General features: G+C 43.5%; 1 protein-coding gene across 1 annotated transcript in view; it reads right to left on the bottom strand.

Annotated features, from left to right (window-relative positions):
- The window catches only part of CTNNBL1 (catenin beta like 1), a 162093-nt gene that overhangs the window by 111713 nt on the left and 31065 nt on the right, over positions 1 to 19315 (bottom strand). The window contains exons 2-4 of the mRNA XM_086702162.1: positions 18794 to 18982; positions 14600 to 14706; positions 4558 to 4694 (exon numbers count right to left, since the gene is read on the bottom strand). Of these exons, the coding sequence (XP_086558288.1) occupies positions 4558 to 4694; positions 14600 to 14706; positions 18794 to 18982 (433 nt within the window). The remainder of the gene's footprint in view (positions 1 to 4557; positions 4695 to 14599; positions 14707 to 18793; positions 18983 to 19315) is intronic.

The raw sequence follows: 19315 nt of genomic DNA, 5'->3' as shown, positions 1-19315 counted from the left end.
TCTCAGACCCAAACTGCTCAAATTCAATTGATCCCTGCTGGTCTAAAAAAACCTCTGCTCTTTATTTTCCAGTTCCCACAGTAATTCCTCACAAAACCCAACGGGACAACTTTCCAGGTCTTCCTGGCTTTATAGAGTCTAAGAAAACTAAGCAGTAATTTAGGGAAGAATAGTGCTAACGACCACTCCCTAAAATTATCCCAGACCAAAAAAAAAAAAAAAAAAAAACAAGCTGTCCCATCAGCACCAAAATTCTCCTCTATAACTAACAAATCTCTCCCTTCCTGCATATTAGCATGCAGCTCACTGTAATAATGCCTGAAATTAACATTACAATGAGGCCACATTTTTCTGAATCACCAAAGTCTGAAAGCAGACTTTGGATAAATGTGGTTTATTCAATACATACATACATATATATATATATATATATACATATATATGTTTATATATATAAATTATATGTTATATAAATATACAATTGTATAATAAATATACAATTGTATATTTATGTAACTTATATATAATTTATATATAATATAAATACAATTTAAATATAAAATATTTATATATTTGTATATAATATACAAAACATATATATTACATATAAATATTATAAAAATAATATAAATATATAACATGTTTATATAATTTATATATAACTTACACATCGTATATATATATATATACATACATATATACATATATGTGTGTGTGTGTGTGTGTGTGTGTGTGTATATATATATATATATATATATATATACACACACACATACATATATATGTAAAAGAATAGAGCACTTACCAGGGAAGCAGTAGTGGTGATTTTTTTTGTGGGGGGGAGGTGGGAGGGGAAGGGGAATCATGAGCCTGATGTCCTGGTAAGTTTCTAGTGACTACAGGAGCATGTCAGCTCCCAGCATGTGAGGCATGGCAATTTCCACTGCCAAGATACAGACCATGAAAATAAACTTGAAACACACTCTAATCTCCACATCTGTCAAAAGCTTACCCATCTCCAATACCCAATTCCCTAATCACCCCCAAGCCAGAAGTGACTCATACCTCAGAACTCCAATGGCATTTCCTGAGCACAATACTCCAAGGGCACTTACCGTGCATAGTAAGTAACTTGTAAGTGAGTAAGTGTTTGCTATCGACTGGAGTTATTATTTCTTGCTTCCCCAACAGCACCCAATAGGGCTTATCACAAAGAGGAGAAACCCAGTAAATGCCGTGATCTACCATAAGGACTTTGGAAAGGATTGCCCTGAGTTGTCACTCAAACTGAGAATGCAGCTAAAGACATACAAAAATAGGATACTTATGGATGTTGGGCTGTGGTGATTTATTTTTTTGTTGGTGGTGGTAAAAGGGGTGATGAACCATCATCTGGGGTTTTTATCTTCCCCTTGTTTCATTCTTCCTTGTTCCTTTAGGCAAAATGAGTAAATATGGCTTACACTGGGCCACAAAAACTGTTTGTTTAGCAGTACCTTACGAAAATATCTTTAAATGTAACTTTGATTTTATGATTCTGTAGAAACTCCAAAAGGTTCACAAAAAAGGGGCTCTAAACATATTTAAATGACTTACTTCAAAGGAAAAAGCAGTAATTCTAAAAGGCGGTAGCTGTTGGATCCCACCTTGCCTTCCCTTCTAACACAGAGTGACTCTCCAAAGCTGTGTGAGAGGTATGCCCCTCCCTCTCAGCCCCTCGTCCCCAGAGGTGCTCTTCACAGACCAGAATTCCACTCGTGGCCAACGGCCTGCTGGGCTGCTGGGCTCCAGCCTCGGGGGGGGGGGGGGGGGGGGGGGGGGGGGCGGGGGTGGAGACGGGGCCCAGAAGCGCTGACAAGCCCTCACCAGCAGCAGCGATGCAGAGCGCCAGAATAAACTCTGAAGCTGCCTCTCACGGTTGAAAGCACGAGGCACAAGCTGTCGTCTCGCATCCTCTGCTCTTAAGGTTACAACAAACCAGCCTCTGATCCAATTAAAATCCCTATAGTTTATGTTTTCTCAGAGAAGGACAAAGGCAAAGATGACCTGAGCTTGTGGGGGGCATGACCAGCCACGTATGGTCTTGGTTGATAAATGAAGAGTTAAAAAAGATGAAAAATCTAAGTCATGACTGCCATGAAATTGTTCATTCACGGTACGGTGTTTCGGGCAGTTACAGCTGTACAACAGTAAATTGTTAACAAGCGTCTCCTGAAGAAAAATCTCCATTCTAGACCACAGGTAAGACAAGACGCAGGGTGCAAGGCTATGGGGAGACCACCGTCCCGAAACGGGAGAGGATGCATCAGTTCCAAGTCAAGAGGGCCTACCCTTTCCTGAAACCACTTTCAAGAAAAACTGTACTTTGAGGAGGATGACATTTCCCCTAATTGCTTTAGCTAATTAAAATTAGGTAATTAAAAAAATTTCAAATGCACTTTAAATTTGATGTAGGGCATAATTAAAAATCAGATTTAAAAAAATATCATTAGGGCAGTAGGGTGAAGGCTGGCATACTAGAGGGGGAAAAATGCAGCCTGGCTCTCAAGAAAACAGGAGGGAAGTGGCAGTCTGTCAAAGTTATTATAGGGGGACTTGTTTTTTTCCTTTTTAAAGACCAGAACTTAACAACTTGGAACATCTGTGCCCTTGCCTTTCCCAAGTATGCCGATGTCGAACAGCGCTCTCGCGTCAGTCTTCTCCCCAGCAGGAACCAGCCTGGTGAATCAGCAAAGTGTCAGCATCTTCGGAAGGCTGCTACTATTAGACTTAGCAGGGATAGAAAAAAGAATGAGGGCCGTGTCTGCAGAGACAAACTTGGTGCTGCGTGTGTGAACACACAAGGGAGCAGACGACTGGGCGAGGCCGTCGGGGACGTGGCAAGTCGTATGAGGAGAGGACTCAAAGGGCGCTGGAGAGAGCACTGGGCTGGACATCAATCAAGGGCCTAGAGTGCCAGCCTCAGCCTCAACAGTTGGCTGTCTGACATCTGGACCTCAGATGCGTCACTAAAGAAATAAAGAAGGCACTGGGTTAAGTCATCTCTAAGGTCTGTTTAGATTCAGAAAATCTACCATTCTGTAGGTGAGTTAAGATGTGAAGTCACAACTAGAACTCTCCCTTACCGACACTGTGAGGACTAGTTAGTACCTTGAATGGGACCGATCAGATGGTCGATACCCAAATATGTGTTTCTTGCCTGATGCTGCTTGATAATCCAGTATAGTCCACTGTTCCTCAGAGTCTAGTACAGTGCCTGGTACGTAATAAAACACTCAAAGCATGTCTACCGAATGACTTCATGAGACCCTATACTCAGCTTACCCAGAAACACGCTAATTGCCCAGGGTTCTCGTACAACCCACAATTCAGCAGAAAACCCTGGGGAACCCACTCATCAATGTGAGGACTTACGGAGTGATTCTTAATACTCTCAAACCTAACATGAAGTATCAGAAATGGTTTAAGATCACCCTTCAAGAAGCCTGCATTAAAATTATTCCCTGATTTATTTCTATGAGAAATATCAGGCAGGAAAGAACCTAGTCAGACATGCTCTCAGGAGAGAGATTACCAGAAAGATGAAAATAACATGAAGCAGCAGCAGATTCCCCGTGAATATCACTCAGGCAGACTAACTACATTTGTCTCGTACCTTCGGAAATCTGGATTCAAACAGAACAACTATTGGAAGAGAATTTACTTTAATGAACATATCCCCGACCACAGGCACATCAAAAACCGACTGCAGAAAGCTGCTGCACATCTGAGAGCAAAGACAAAGTATAAGATGGTTTTGGAAGTCACGGTTCAGAGTCAGTTAAAAGTAACATCTAGTAAGTGCCTACTGTGTATCAGAAACTGCTTAGCCCTTAACATCGTCTCCTTTAGTACTCTCAGTAACACTGCAAGGCAAAAGTTATTAACTCCACTTCTGCAGGTGCCAATAGTGAGGGCTGCGGGGGCATCAAATTTCACACAAGAAATGAAGCTGGGAGCCAAACCTGGATCATCTGTTTGGATCTAATGCTCATTCAGCAAATAGTAAATGTTTCTGTGCACTGAGCCTGTTTTAAGGAATAGGGGTTGCAGCAGTGGACAAAAGAGATTAAAATCCCTGTCTTCCTAGACATTCCAATGTGCTTTCTACCACGGTTCACTGCCTCCTCTGGTCTCAAATCCGCTGGGCCGCCTGTTAGCAGAATGATGTCTAGATCAACAGATTCAGGTCCTATCCGGCCTTGCCGCTATCATGGGCCTGGAAATCAAGATCCTGAGAAATTAATGCTATTAAGGTATGAATAGATACATCATGATGAATTCCAGCACTAACAAGAGAAAACAGGACAATTAAGGACTGCCCAAGATGTATTCGTAGATAAAAAACAGGTTTTCAAATGAGTAAAGAGCAGCGTGTTTCAAGACCAGAGGTAATTAGAATGAAAACAGAACACCAGACGTGACAGGAGACATCAGCAGAGACAGACAGAAGAGAGTAAACAGCATTCCCCCACCATGTCAGCCTTCCTACTGAGGACAGATCTGAAAGGATATCTGTATTATCGTGTCCAAGTAACCCAAGAAGAGACTGCACAGCATTCAGCTCCACCAGCAGGTGGTACAGGTCCGGCATGGTGGCCACCACGTGCATCTCCTGAATGATGTCATTTAGGTCCAGCTCGGATTCCATAAACCTAGGAGAGGAAAACAAGACAGCATCAGTGAAAGGAAAGCAGGGAGGAGCAAAGAACAACATAATCCAGACAGAGAGACAATCTGTCAAAGTGTCTGCAACAGACCAACCAGGAAGTACACTCATCCAAACATCATACTGTCACACAATTTCCTGGAGAAATCGATTTCCTCATTACAAAAATCAATCTTGGATTCAGATCTCATTACAGGGTTCCCCTTATTCTTGTAGTCACAAGTTGCCTTTTAGAGGCTCCTGAAGCATTCTGTAGCATTAAGTGATCTGCCCACCAGCAGACGAGCTGTGGATGAGCTACCGTCACCACTCGGTGTGGCAATCCACTATGCTGCCCTGACACAGTTATCCTACTAATCTGGAAAAAGTTTCTCTTACCCGCCACTTCAGATCAAGGGCCAATTATTCCCCTTCCCCACAGGAAGATACCGAGATTCTGCTGCCATCCAAAAATACCCTCCCTTCCTCCAAACCCCTCCCTTCAGTCCTTCAGTGAGCCGACTAGGGGGCAGACCCAAAAGTAAAGCAGATCTAGTCTCTGGCATCTGTAATCACCACCACACCTTATGCAGCATGATACGTCATTCACATTTTCACACCTGAACCTTTCAACAAACCTATGCCCAGGCGCTAAGTACAAAACTTCTCTGCATTTGCCTCTCCCTGCCTTCCCTTAGTGTTTGACATATAAGAAATGCCCACTAAGCCTTTGATGAACAAGATAGGAAGCTTTGTTCCGAGGAGGAAGGGAGCCAATCCATGTAAAGCAGCTGAACAACACCTGACTGAGAGTAACCGAGGGGCAGCAGCTCCAGACTCTGGAGCCAGATTGCCTGGGTCTGAAACTGAGTTAGCCGCTTACTTCACTTCTCTGTGCCTCCGTTTCTCATCTGTAAATAAGATGATAGTTACCTATTGTTCCTGTAGGAACGAAAGGGTTCCTGTAACGAGTCAATGAATAAGCACATATAAAACACTTAAGAGGCGCCTGGATGGCTCAGTCAGTTAAGTGTCTGACTTCGGCTCAGGTCATGATCTCACAGTTCGTGGGTTCGAGCCCCGTGTCGGGCTCTGCTGACAGCTCGGAGCCTGGAGCCTGCTTCTCATTCTGTGTCTCCCTCTCTCCCTGCCCCTCCCTGGCTCATGCTCTCTTTCGCTCTCTCTCAAAAATAAATACGCATTAAAAAAAATTTTCTAAACACTTAAGAAAAAGTGCCTGACATATAAAAAGCACTCTACGTTTCCTCTCATTTGTTCTTTTCCTGATACTACTATTTTTTTTTTAATTTTTTTTTTTCAACGTTTGTTTATTTTTGGGACAGAGAGAGACAGAGCATGAACGGGGGAGGGGCAGAGAGAGAGGGAGACACAGGATCGGAAACAGGCTCCAGGCTCTGAGCCATCAGCCCAGAGCCCGACGCGGGGCTCGAACTCACGGACCGCGAGATCGTGACCTGGCTGAAGTCGGACGCTTAACCGACTGCGCCACCCAGGCGCCCCCTGATACTACTATTATTAATATGTCTATCTGCCCTTCTAGAATTACATCTTTTGTCTCTACATATCCACCGACGCCTGCTTAATTAAAATGAGGCCATAAAGAAAAGGAACATAAGCCGGGACTTTTGAAGTCATATAGGCCTCATTCAGATGCCTGCGTGGCTGGGCTCACACTACCTCTCCAGAAATCTGGACTCTGTGAGGAACAAAATCTGGAGACTATAGTTCTTTAAAACATGCCTGTATTTCAGACAATATCCCTTACCATTGTTTTTTCCCATTACTTTTTTTATTCATAACATTTATAGATCTATTTTCTAATTATAAAATACTTTTTATAAAAAACTGGGAAAAGAAAGATAAGCTTTCAAAAGGTAAACAGACGTCGCCCATTATCTTACTGACCAGAAATAACCACTGCTAATACTCTGGTAGGTTTAAGCAATTTTTCTTAACTCCCAGCCTTTTCCTCCCCGAAAGCAGCCCACATAGTATATGGTTCTATACTCAATTTTTGCGGTTGTTGTTAACATAGGCTGAACAATTTCCCTTATGAAACATTCTGCTACACCAGGAAAAGCCAGTATCTGATGCTGCTGTCAGTCCTTCTCCCGTGGCAAAATCCATCTCTGAGCCCAGCACTCTTCCCTGCTGAGCCCAGACATGACTTCAGAATCCTTCTCAACACAGCGCTCCAAAAAGAGACCAGCAATCAATCCCAGTGTGGGGGTAGGAGATGAAGCCATCTGAAATTCCTAATCTAAATAATACCTTTTAGAAAAAGCTACATGGTATTCCCTTGCATGGATCTATCATCATTTATTTTACCAATCCCCCTTTGTCAGACATTCAGATCGTTTCCAATCTTTTCCCTTACAACAAATGACACTAGGATGCATGTATTCATAATTACTGCGTTAGGGTAAATTCCCAGGAAGGTGCCCAGTCAGAAAGTGTGCATAACTTAACAGATTTTGCTACAGCCCGCTGGAAAGGTACCAACAGTGTGTGAAGTGCCTGTTCCCCCCGCCCTCCTCAAAACCGGTATTACTTAAAATCTCCTCCAATTGGAGATGAGAAATATAACTTATTTTTTACTTTGCATTTCTGATACTAAGACAGTTCAATTTTTGTTAATGTTTACTGGTTGTGTTTCTTCTTTGATCATTTTTATATCAGGGTGCTCATCTAATTTGTCGATTTGTAAGCACTCTATATTAAGGAAATTAACCTCTGCTATATGTTGCAAAAAAAAAAAAAACAAACCAGAGAAAGATATTTGCCCTTTGATTTGTATATTGTACTTTTTAAAATAAAAGTTTTTAGGGGTGCCTGGGTGGTTCAGTCGGTTAAGCATCCAACTTCAGCTCAGGTCATGCTCTCATGGTTCAGGAGTTCGAGCCCCCGCATCAGGCTCTGGGCTGACGGCTCACAGCCCGGCGCCTGCAGCCCACTTCAGATTCTGTATCTCCCTCTTTCTGCCCCTCCCCAGCTGGTGCTCTCTCTCTCTCTCTCGCTCTCAAAAATAAACAAACATTAAAAAACAAACTTTTTTTTAAGTTTTTAAAAGTCTAAGTCATCAAATCTTTGCCTTTATGAACTCTATTTCACATGTAGCCTGAGCAAGGTTTTTCCCCTATGCTAAGATCGAATATATTTTATGATATACTGCTTTTATGTTTGTACATATTTCAGTGTTTAGGAGTAAATAATTCCGAGATACACTTTAGCATATGATATGGAGCAAAGATCTAACTTTATCTACTGCTAGTGTTTGGCCGGTCGTCCCAATGCCATAACCTATCCTTTTTCCACAGATCTGAAGAAATGCCACCTTTACCATGCACTAAATTTTAATGTGTCCTCTAATCTTTTTACGGGCTTTTCACTCCATCTCAGAGACTGGTTTACAAATTCCTGAGCCAGGAAGGACCACACTTCCACATTATTACAGTCTATTTTTCTCTGTTCCAGCAAAATATTCTGTTTTTCTTCTTTTCCAACACTTCCTTGTCTATTCTCAACCTGCTTATTATTCCAATTTCAAAATTATTTTTCTCAAGATTCTCCCCCATACCACTTTTTTTAAGGCTCCCTCCACTGTGCTTATAAGCACAGATTACCCTTCCAGGTCACCAGGTTCCCTATCACCTAGCGTGTGGAAGCCAAGTGAGAATCACGATGTGGGAGAGCTGGTGCAGAATCCAGACAGTGGGCAGTAGATCTGTATCATCTCTGAACCTAACAGGCTCAGCAAACCTCTCAGGCTTACAGGCCTTACATGCGTGCTTTTAAAAAATCTAATTTGTAGGGAGTAATGTGACAAAAGATTTTTACTGGGAAGAACTGGCAAGGGCACTAAACAGTACTAAACAACGTCATGTGGAGTACAAGGAAATGATTTGGGGACCTGGGGGATAATCAGTGAATGAATGTCAGCCTGGAGACAAGCCTCCGGGGGTATCCTGCAGGGCTCCGCTCCCTCCTTAGGCTTGCTTTTGAGGAACAACTTGGTGGTGAAGATACATAAACAACAAACTTAACAAATGTCATGTAACGCAAAGCTTATGGAGACAAGGAACACGGCAGACGACAGAATCAATTCAAAAAGTTCCTAACAGGCAATAATGATGGGCCAAATCCTACAGGAGGAAAATTACCCAGGATCCACACAGAGCGCCGCACTGAACCACAGAGCCACACAAATGCACACAGTGAGACAGATACAGCTTAGTAAGAGCACATGTGTAGAGAGGACAAGATGGTTTCAGTTCGCTGTAACCGCGATACAAGTCAGACCATGAGAGAGTCCTGCCAGGACAGAGACTCCTCCTCCTTCATCTCCAGACACCCAGCGCCGGGCCCACTCCCTGGTCCGCTACAGAAATTTAGCAGATGCCTGGCAAAGGAGGGAGCAGACGAAAGTGGCCGCCACAATGCAGCTGTGGTTTTTGCCTGCTTAAAAGGAGACACTGCAGGAGTTACCACGCAGGGGCACCCGGGTGGCTCAGTCGGTTAGGCGGCTGACTTCAGGTCATGATCTCGCAGTTCATGGGTTCGAGCCTCGCATCGGGCTCTGTGCTGACAGCTCAGAGCCTGCTTCAGGTTCTGTGTCTCCCTCGTTCTCTGCCCCTCCCTTGCTTGGGCTCTCTCTCTGTCTCTCAAAAAATGAATAAAAATGTTTACAAAAAAAAAAAAAAAGAAGAGGAGTTACCATGCAGATCAGATGACCGTTAAAGTCCATGACATCTCTTATGGGAACCATGCTTTATTTAGGAGGGCTATGGAAACTAATTCAGGTAAGATTATAAGGAGTCGAGACATCCTCTCATAAGAGAATGTGCTGAAATTCTTTTTCATTCTGAGCTGAAATCTTAGAAATCAGAGTGGCCAAATGATGTCTTTGTAAAGTCAGGCGTCTCTATAAAGTCAGATCCTTGTCACTGGGGGTAATTAATAAAGAATGATATGGAAAAAAAAATCAAGAAGAGAGAATGGGCTGCAACTTTCAGTCCCTTCCAACTTGGAAATTCTTCCAATTATGCAGTTTTTGGTTTTTTTTTAAGCTATACTCCTAGAGAAGGGGGGAGGAGGTGATGAGAGGGGAGGGGAGGGGAGGGGAGGGGAGGGGAGGGGAGGGTAAGGGAGGAGAGGAAGGGAAGGGAATCCCAAGCAGGCTCTGCCCTGTCAGCGCGGAGCCCGACGCAGGGCTTGAACTCACGAGTGCTGAGATCATAACCTGAGGCAAAGTCAGACGCTTAACTGACTGAGCCACCCAGGCACTTCTCCAAATATGCACTTTTAACCCCAAATTTTTCAGTTAGGAAGTCATAAACTTATCAAAACAAAACACACAAAACAAGCAAAAAGTCAAAGTCAACTGTGAGTAGGGAAACATCACAGAAATGTCACTGGGGTCCAGTATTCCTTAAGTAATGACCTGGAGTGGGAAATGCCTGCACTTGGGAGTGAGACTGACCTGGGTCAGCCCCACTATTTGTAGGACGTGTAACCAAGAGCAGTGTGTCAACAAGCATTTGTGGGGCATATACTAGGTACCAGTCACTGTGCTAGGTCCTGAGGATGTAACAAATAACAAAACAATCCCAGCTGCTGTCTCCATGGAGCTTCTAGCCAGCCACAAATATAAACAATCTATACAATGCAATTCCTTGTAAGGATGTCCAGTGCTGACCAAGAGAACTGTCACTGGAACACAGAGCACAGGGCCCCAATTTGGTCAAGGGAGGCAGAGAATATTAGGTAGCCTATCTCTAAACTTCAACTCCCTTAAACTTCCTAGCTAAATTATAGTGAGGATTAAAAGAGATAATAAATATAATATGACTAACGACAGTTGGCACATAGCAGATGCTCAATAAATCTAGGCACCCTCAAGTCTGCTCTGCTGTAACAAAGAAAATGTTCTTCTCTTTTTGCTGACCAAGAATCGGCCTACTCATTTAAAGCGCACACTATAATATTTGTAGAGGACTGACTGTCTAGGGATTAGGTATACCTTTGGCAACAGCTGACTCACAGCTGGAAGAAAGGATCAAGTTAGAGGTCAATGGGAAAGCAATAGAGTAACATATTAAAATAGTAAGCCAGGCTGAGGCGGGTCGTGGATTCCATCTGGTATGAAGAATATTCTGCTAGTCTGCCTATGTACATTTGCTTCAGACCAGCAGGACATTCTCCTTCAGCCACAAGAATGAATATTAGCAGATGACCAGCAAAGTTAAAAAAAAATACCAGAAAAGCAAGAGAAACCAAGGAGTCCTCCTACAATCATAAGACCAGCTATCGATGCACAGGGAACATAATGTTTCTTCCACTCAAATGAATCGGCAATGCTCAAAGTGTGGCCCTGGGGTCCAGGGTGAGGTAGGAGGTGGCTGGAGATCCCTTTAGGAGTCTCTATGATCAAAACTATTTTTACAGTAAACCCAAAACATTATTTGCCTTTTTCTCTCTCATTCTCTCAGGAGTGTAGGGTGGAATTTTCCAAAATGCTATACAACACCTGATGCTATCATTGCCCTGATGGCTAATGAAACGTGTGCCTGTATTATTCCAAAATTTCCTAGATCAGCACTTTGAGGCACTCAATAATCTAAGAGTGCAAAGGGGTCCTGAGACTAAAGAGCTTGATAACCACTAAACTAAGTAATTCTGCCCCTACAAAAATGAAGAGAAGGACTACTAAGGACTTACTGCGGAAGCAGCACACTCTGCTCAACGTGATGTTTGGGAGAACGATCACACGGTGTAGAGACTGCATAAGGAGAATTGTCAATTGAATCTGAAATGCAGCCAAATGAAGAGAGGCATTTTTGGGTATGCAATCAAAATGACAATTGCATATATGGGAAAATAAATGTGAATGTTTCTGATCTCAACCGGAAAGTTTCGTTCAAGTACGCTCCAGCAATTTTCATCTTAATTGCACCTTGCTGGTCTAGAGAATTATAAAAGACACCGCACCAGTAAGAATTCAAGAACTCAAGGTTAAAACACAATGTAGTTTCCTAACTGCTTTTGGACATGAAAAAAAAAAATGTTCTTTAGGCATAATGTCAATTTTTGAATGTTGCAACTTAACTAAAAATAGCGTATAAATTTGTGTGAACGGAAAACACTGTGGTTGTTGCTGTTGTTTTTTAGGAAAATAACATTTTCTTAAAACCACTGTATAGACTGTAACCCTGGAGCATTTGTGGTACCTAAGACGTAGGTGGTGAAACGACCCGCAGAAACTCACTGCTCTGAACTGACAGAGGCATACGTCCGGGCGGACACAGGCAACACTGGCGTTCCAAAAAGCACCGTGGTTCTTAAATGTCTAGTGTTCTCAGCCTACAGCACAGCTTCCTCAGAATGTCTCCTTGGGTTCCAAGGATGGGAAATTAACAAGGATGACCTCAACTACAGAAGATCCCTCCTGTTCACTGAGCACCTACACAGTCTGGCAGGTGCTGTGCTAGGTACTACAGACAGAGACAAACAAGACAAAGTCTACAGACACAGAGACACAAGAGACACAGAGAAACAAGACACAGAGTCTAATGCGGGAAGACCACTAAGTAAAGAAATAGCTATAAAACAAATTTCAAAGATGTTAGAGACTGAGCACACTCACTGTGGGCAAGAATTTAGGGAAAGAGGCCTGCCAATGGGACAGTAAGAGGCCACGGTGGGGAATCTGGCTATCAAATTTGGCTATCCGTAGCTATCAAAGTTTAAAATACATCCCCTCAACCAGAGACTTCCACACTCAGGTATGCACCCCAAACAAACAATGTGCACTAAGACATGGGGACTCCGCAGGCTCACTGCAGCATTGTTCATAAAAGTCAGTACGTGAAATAGCCAAGTGTCCATCCAAAGAAAAATAATAAATAAACTACAGTATCTCCACACCATGAAATACTACGCGCCAGTCAGAAAACAGAAGGTAAACATGCATGTACTAACATGGAAAGATCTCCTGTAAACATCAAGGTTCAGGATATGTACAATATGACTTAGGCAGGGAAAACATTACATATGTAAATCTATGAACAGAAAACAATCTAAAAAGATACTCACAGAGACCATGTCTAGGTAGCAGAATGGAAAGAGGGTCAGTGCAGTGAAGGAGAACTTTCATGTTTTACTTTTCTTACGTACTGTTGCCATTTTTTATAACGACAATCTGTTTGCGTATTCCTTGTATGATCAAACACACACGCACAGCGTGCAGTATGACAAGTGCCACCATGCGGTGGAGGTTAGCACAGAACCTGACGGGACTCGGGTGCTGGGAAGGCTGAGCTCAGATGCAGCTACTCCTCCTGTCAAAGAGGGCTGTGGCCTGGGTGCGGTAACCAGGCTCTCCTCTCTGTACCTCACCTGCAGTACAGAGAGAGTGTAATGAATCGTGTTAGCCTCACTAGGCCGCCATGAGGACGATGTGTCCTCTGCTACCCCTGTGCCCTTCTTTGTTCATGCTAATCATCCTGGCTGGCAGGCCTGTCCAAGTTCTCTCCTGACTCTGAAAGCAAAAATCACTCTTCAAGGCCCAGCTCAAATACCACCTCTTCTGTGAAGCCCTCAACAGCCCCCAACTTGGTATTCACTTTCTTTCTTCCGGATGTTCTCACAGCACTCTGCTTGTATCTCTTTTAAAGTGTATTTCCTTCTACCCTGCACTTATAGCCAGTCTCCCTGTTAACCTATACACTTGAGTACAAAGACTGTACTAGTCAACTCTTAATTGCCTAGGGGCCTCGGGCCTATTAAGATTCATTAAAAGTGTATGTCCTGGGAGGCAGAGAGACAGGGAGGGAGGAGAGATTTAGAATTAAAATCTGTATAAATATGAAAATCCCTTTAGTTAGAATTCACTTTTTTTCCCTACCTAAATCATACCGTACACATTCCACACCCTGATTTTCTTGGTCACATCACAGGAGATCTTTCCATGCTAGTACTTGTCAAGATGGACTGAAAGACATCGGATTCCTCCCTATAGCACCTCACAGTACACAGTGAACAATCACATGAACGATCACATCATGAGCACTTACCGTGTGCCAGGCACTAGCTAAACACTTGCCATTATTGTCACTGTGTCTTCACAACAGCTCTGTGAAGGAGGTACTACCTCCTTGTACAGATCAGACGCCTGAGGCTAAGAAAGGAGAAGTGACTTATTCAAGGTCATGTGGGAGTCACGCCCATATCTGTCTAACCCCAAAGCCTTTGACGTGTCCTCAACAGTAGAGCTATCACTAATGACGGGCATAAGCAGTCTTCTTCGCACCCTGAGAAGAATAATGCAGAAAAGAGTTTAACAGAACAGGACTGACTTTTGGAAGAGTCTAGTCCTGGGCTGGTATCTGGGAGCTTGGCTTTTAAAAGGTTCCCTAAGTGATAAGGGTGTTTTGTCCACCTGGAGCACTGAACATGTGCTTTCCTCCTGGGAACGTAGAATTTTGACAGCCATTGCTGACAAAGGCCTACATAACCTGTCCGCAACAAATATCCTAGACTCTAAGTCTCAGATGGTCTTCCCTGGACAGAAGCAGAGCACACAGGTTGATGCCTTTCACTGCTGGGAGAAAGGAACATGTCTGCATGTAACCCGGAGAGAACATATAGGGAGGCTCCACATGAATTCTCCAGACTCGGCCCGGTATGCCTTTCCTTCTTGCTGATCCTGCTACGTACCCTTGAGTACCACTGACTCTGCGCCCTAGGAGTCTTTCCAGTGGTTTCCCAAACGTGTGTCTTGGGACTCCTGGCACAAATCACAAAAACCAAAGCAGGCAAAACAAATGAAAAGCAAAACAAAAACGACAAACAACACGCAGGAGGAAAAAGGGTATCACCGAAACAGAGCCTTACTTCTCTGGGTTGTCTGGAAACTTGATCCGCAACTCTTGGTTTTTGTATGATCTTTTTTCAAATGTAAGGATCATTTTCTTCACTGAGCTTTCGTCTAGTGGTTCCTCCTGGTATAAAGGAAACGAACGGCAACAATTTCAGTCCAAAGGGATTTCTTATTTACTAAGCACTACTTCTTTTCCATGCTCTTCCATGCCATTCTGCCACTCACCTTTCTGGGTTAAACCCTTAGTACATACTTCGTCTCCCTCCCTGGAAAGAAGGTTAAGGGTCTGGACCACAGGCCGCTTTCTTTGTATCACTCTGTGTGTCTCACATCCAGCTCAGGAAGCTCAGTTTTAAGGTTTTAGACACTAACCCATTCAACAAATGATTTCCTGAGCATACTATATGGCAAGGAATAAACAACAACATTAGAGAGTTTTATTTAATATTTACCTATCCTTCTCCTCTGCTGTACAGAGGAGGCTTAAAAGAACTTGTTCTTTTAAGGCTCGGAGGCTTAAAAGAACTTGTTCAAGGTCAGAGCCTGAGTCAGTGACAGTGGACCTCAATCTTCCCCACAGCAGGGACCGGCAAACTCCGGTGCACAGGCCAAGTCCAGCTCACCGCCTAGTTCTGTACAGCCCAGACTGTAAGAATGGTTGTTGACCAGCAGCAGTCACTGCTCTACATCTCTTACACATCACTGTTTCTGGTCCTTCCTTACTGGCTGCTGAGAAGGAAATCAGAGAGGCACTCGCAGGCCTAATACAGCATCAAGAATTTAATAACCTCACTCAGGGGAAGCATAAAAAACTAGTAGACCATACAGTTTTCTTATTTCAAACACTCAAATAATAACTACAAAGGTAAATAAAACGAATTTTTGAAAACGGAATCATTTTCCCCAAAAACGTCTGCAACAATTTCAGGAATGTTTTCTCCTCAGTTTCTTGTCGAGGTTAAAGTCACATGCTGCAGTGCGTTCTGTCTCTCTGACACCCTCCTGACTGCTGGCTCCACAGCTCTGTGGTCACTGACCACAACTCACCCCTAAAAGCAATAAAGGAACTGCTATTAAGAGAGCCGGTGGGGCACCGGGGTGGCTCAGTTGGTTAAGCGTCTAACTCTTGATTGCAGCTCAGGTCATCTGTCGGTTCGTGAGTTTGAGCCCCCCGCGTAGGGTGCTGCACTAATAAGGTGGAGCCTCCTTGGGATTCCTTCTTCCTGTCTCTCTGCCCCTCTCCCACATGTCCTCCCTCCCTCCCTCCCTCTCTCTCTCTCTCTCTCTCTCTTTCCCTCCCTCCCTCCCCTCTTCTTTCTCTTTCTCAAAAGTAAATATACATTAAAAAAAATTTTTTTTAAAGCGCTGGAAATGTCCCCTTTTGGAAAGCACTGAATCACCCCATAATTGTGTAAATACTCTAAGATGTTAGATATAATTTTATTAAATTTCTATTTTCATATATTGGGTTTTAACTGAGAGATACCTATAAATTTGTTTTGGCCATGACACATTTCTTTGATGTTATCAATGACTCCTGGGCCTTGAGAGCCTCCACCGGACTCCCGCCCCATCCTGGTATCTACAGCTTAAAGAGATAGTATAAACTGAAGTTCATGCCCCGGCTCAGTCAGGACTCAGAGTCTAGCTTCGCTACTTACTAGCCACATGGCGATGTCACTTTGCTGAATATAATCCTCAAACCCTCACCAAGTCCAACTGACTCTACTTAAGTCTTTCTTGAATTCATCCATTTGGTGTTCGGAATAAAATCCTAAATCCTTCACATGACCCATATAAGGAAGGTCTGGCAGGATCTGGCCCAGACAATCTCTCCAACCCTAAACCAGGGCAAATACCCCTTTCGATGGCCCATGTCTACTTGTTCACTTCTGATTCTCCAGTGCCTGGCACATAGCAAGCAGGCAGCAAAGATGTAAAGGAAGGAAGGAAGGAAGGAAGGAAGGAAGGGAGGGAGGGAGGGAGGACAGAAACATTACCTGTATCTTTCAAGGTCATAGAGATGACCTAAAGAGATGAGGTAGGTAAAACTCTTTTACAACCACATGAACATAAACTCTTAATGTTACTATAAGCAACAGCCACAACGTACCCAATGTATTACTAGGATTTAACTAACTGATCTAAATTTCTAGGAACGGTTAAATCACAGTCAAGCAACCTCAACCTCCATTTTCTTTCTTTCCAAGGGCTAATGACGTCTTGCCCGCTCTGTAGGAAAAAAAACCGTATTAGTGTTAATACAGCTCTCAGAGGATTCCCAGAACCTTAGCCTCTCCAGGGTCTGGCCTTCCCTCCTTTAATTTCTCTTCAACACTGGGGGAAAACTGAATTATCAGTCTTAGTCATCGACCACAGCAGTATCTCCAATAGCTCAACGTCAGAAAGCAGAGGGAGATTTCAGAAAGATGAATGCTGGTGATGTAGCACAAAAAGGACAATAATATTTTACAAGCTCACGTGACTTCACAGGGGCAAACATCACTTGCTTTTCATCAAATGGGACTTTGGTGGCAGTGAGAAAATAACTCCTGGACTTGCAGTCCTCCATGTGTCATTTTTACAAAGCGATCTCTTTTTCCCTGTCCCTTAACAGAAGGCCTGGTCCCACATTACATTTCTGTCTCCCAGGCTAGAAACCACTTACCCATGACAGCTACTATCCTAATCCTCCAGTACCAGCCTTGCCCTACATGGGAATTATACCTGCCAATTAACTGCTGCTGCAGGGCTAACAGATTGAGCAGAACCTAGTGAGGGAGGGAGGAAGGAGGGAGGGAGGGAGGAAGGAGGGAGGGAGGGAGGGAGGGAGGGGAGGGGGAGGATGCGCTACACACACTGTTTGTCTAAGCCTAGCAGGGCCGCTGCCCTCAGAGAGGAAATTCGGGCCTGTCTGCCACCACAGATTTCCAAAGTGTCACCATCTTTTAGGGGCAGACCCCCAAATTAGCACTGGTACAAATCCCAATGAGGAGAGAGTTATTGTCACAACACAGTAAAGACCTTTCCGGAATATGAATCAATTTTTTTTTTTTTCCCTTCTCAGATTCACACTCCAGCTTCATTTTTTAAATCCAAACTTAGCATCAGGTCTTTCAGGGAACCAAAAAACAGCTGGCTCTTAAGAATCTATTTCCATAATTCATATTGAACAAAATGCCAGAGTGAAGTAACACACAAGTTAACACTTAAGGATATAAAAAGACACTTAGGTAAGGTCATTTTATTTTTAATCACTGATATTTTACCTCTACTCTTTTTAGCCCCATTCATTTATTCATCAATAAATACTTATTAAGGGCCTACCAAGAGCTAGGCATGGCACCGAGTGCTAGAGACACAGCTGTGAGCAAAACCAAGGCAGTCCCTGTTTCACAGGAGGTGGGACGAGGACAACAAATGAATACAATAAACAAGCCAGGATTTCAGATCAGAAGTGCTGTGAAGGCAGTGTACTGAACAAAGAAGTAAGACAATGAGAGAATGACTCACAGGGCTACCTCAGAGATAGGACAGGTTTCTCTGAGGAGGAAACATCTGAGCTGAGACCTGAATGAGAAGAAACCAGCCATGCAAACAAAGCATTAAGGGCAGAACATTCTACAAAGGGCACAGAAGTAAAAAGGTCCTGAGGCAGGCATGAGTGGGCCTTTAAGGCATCCTTTGGAACAGCAAATAGAAAGGCCTTTAGGCACCTCTTTTCTTAAACTGTATTTTTCAGTCACACCTAAATACCTCATCTCTCAGCTCCCCCTGGAACTTCACCTTTGTTGCTTTGTTAATGCCATTTCAACTGAAAAGCCCTTCTTCCACTTGTCTGATAAAATTCTATGCCTCTTTCAAAGACTATGGACTACAGTAAAAAATCTAAGTGCCTTCAATGTGTCGGGTCTAGGAAGCCTCCCTGACCCTCCTCACTCAAGACCAAGAGCCCCACAGTTCAGTGTTCGGGTCTCGATTGCAACACATAATCCAGAATAATTTTAAAACTCTACAACGATCTTCACACTTTGAAAAATGCTTTCCCAACTCCACTATCCCACTTAACCTTCATGTCAATACTGTGCAAGAAGTAATCTTAACTCCATTTTACAGGTTAAGCTGAAAAGCTCAGAGAAATTAAGTATTCAGCCTAAAATTACACTCCGTGGATACTGTGTCAGGGCCAGCCACACCTGCCACCTTACCTCTTCCTCTTCCTCCTCACCCTCTCTATCAATAATCTGAAGCAGTCTTTTTTTGTCATCATCGGCTTCTTCTGCCACACTCATTTCCTCTTCCCGACCGCGGCTGCGGTCTCGAGTGCCAGCTTGTCTCCGACGCATTTTCAGTTCTTCCTCTTCATCATCCCGGGGACGTTTGGTGCCTCTGTTGGGCTGAAAAAGAGAAAAAAGAAATACAGGATTCCAGAGCTGGAAAAGACACAGAAGGGCCTACATAGCAAATACTCTGAAAGCTTTCAAGAATTCACCGATTGAGGGGCACCTGGGTGGCTCAGTCGGTTAAGCGTCCGACTTCGGCTCAGGTCACGATCTCGTGGCTTGTGAGTTCGAGCCCCGCATCGGGCTCTGTGCTGACAGCTCGGAACCTGGAGCCTGCTTCAGATTCTGTCTCCCTCTCTCTCTACCCTTCCCCGCTTGCACTCTGCCTCTCTCTCTCTCAAATATAAATAACCATTAAAAAAAATTTTTTAAAAAATTCACCATTTG

The sequence above is a fragment of the Puma concolor genome, chromosome A3 (genome assembly GCF_028749965.1).
Source record: "Puma concolor isolate L17-30 chromosome A3, mPumCon1.1.hap2, whole genome shotgun sequence".
NCBI lineage: Eukaryota > Metazoa > Chordata > Mammalia > Carnivora > Felidae > Puma > Puma concolor.
The sequence above is the reverse complement of the archived record's forward strand: the minus strand, read 5'-3'. Positions and strand labels throughout refer to the sequence as shown.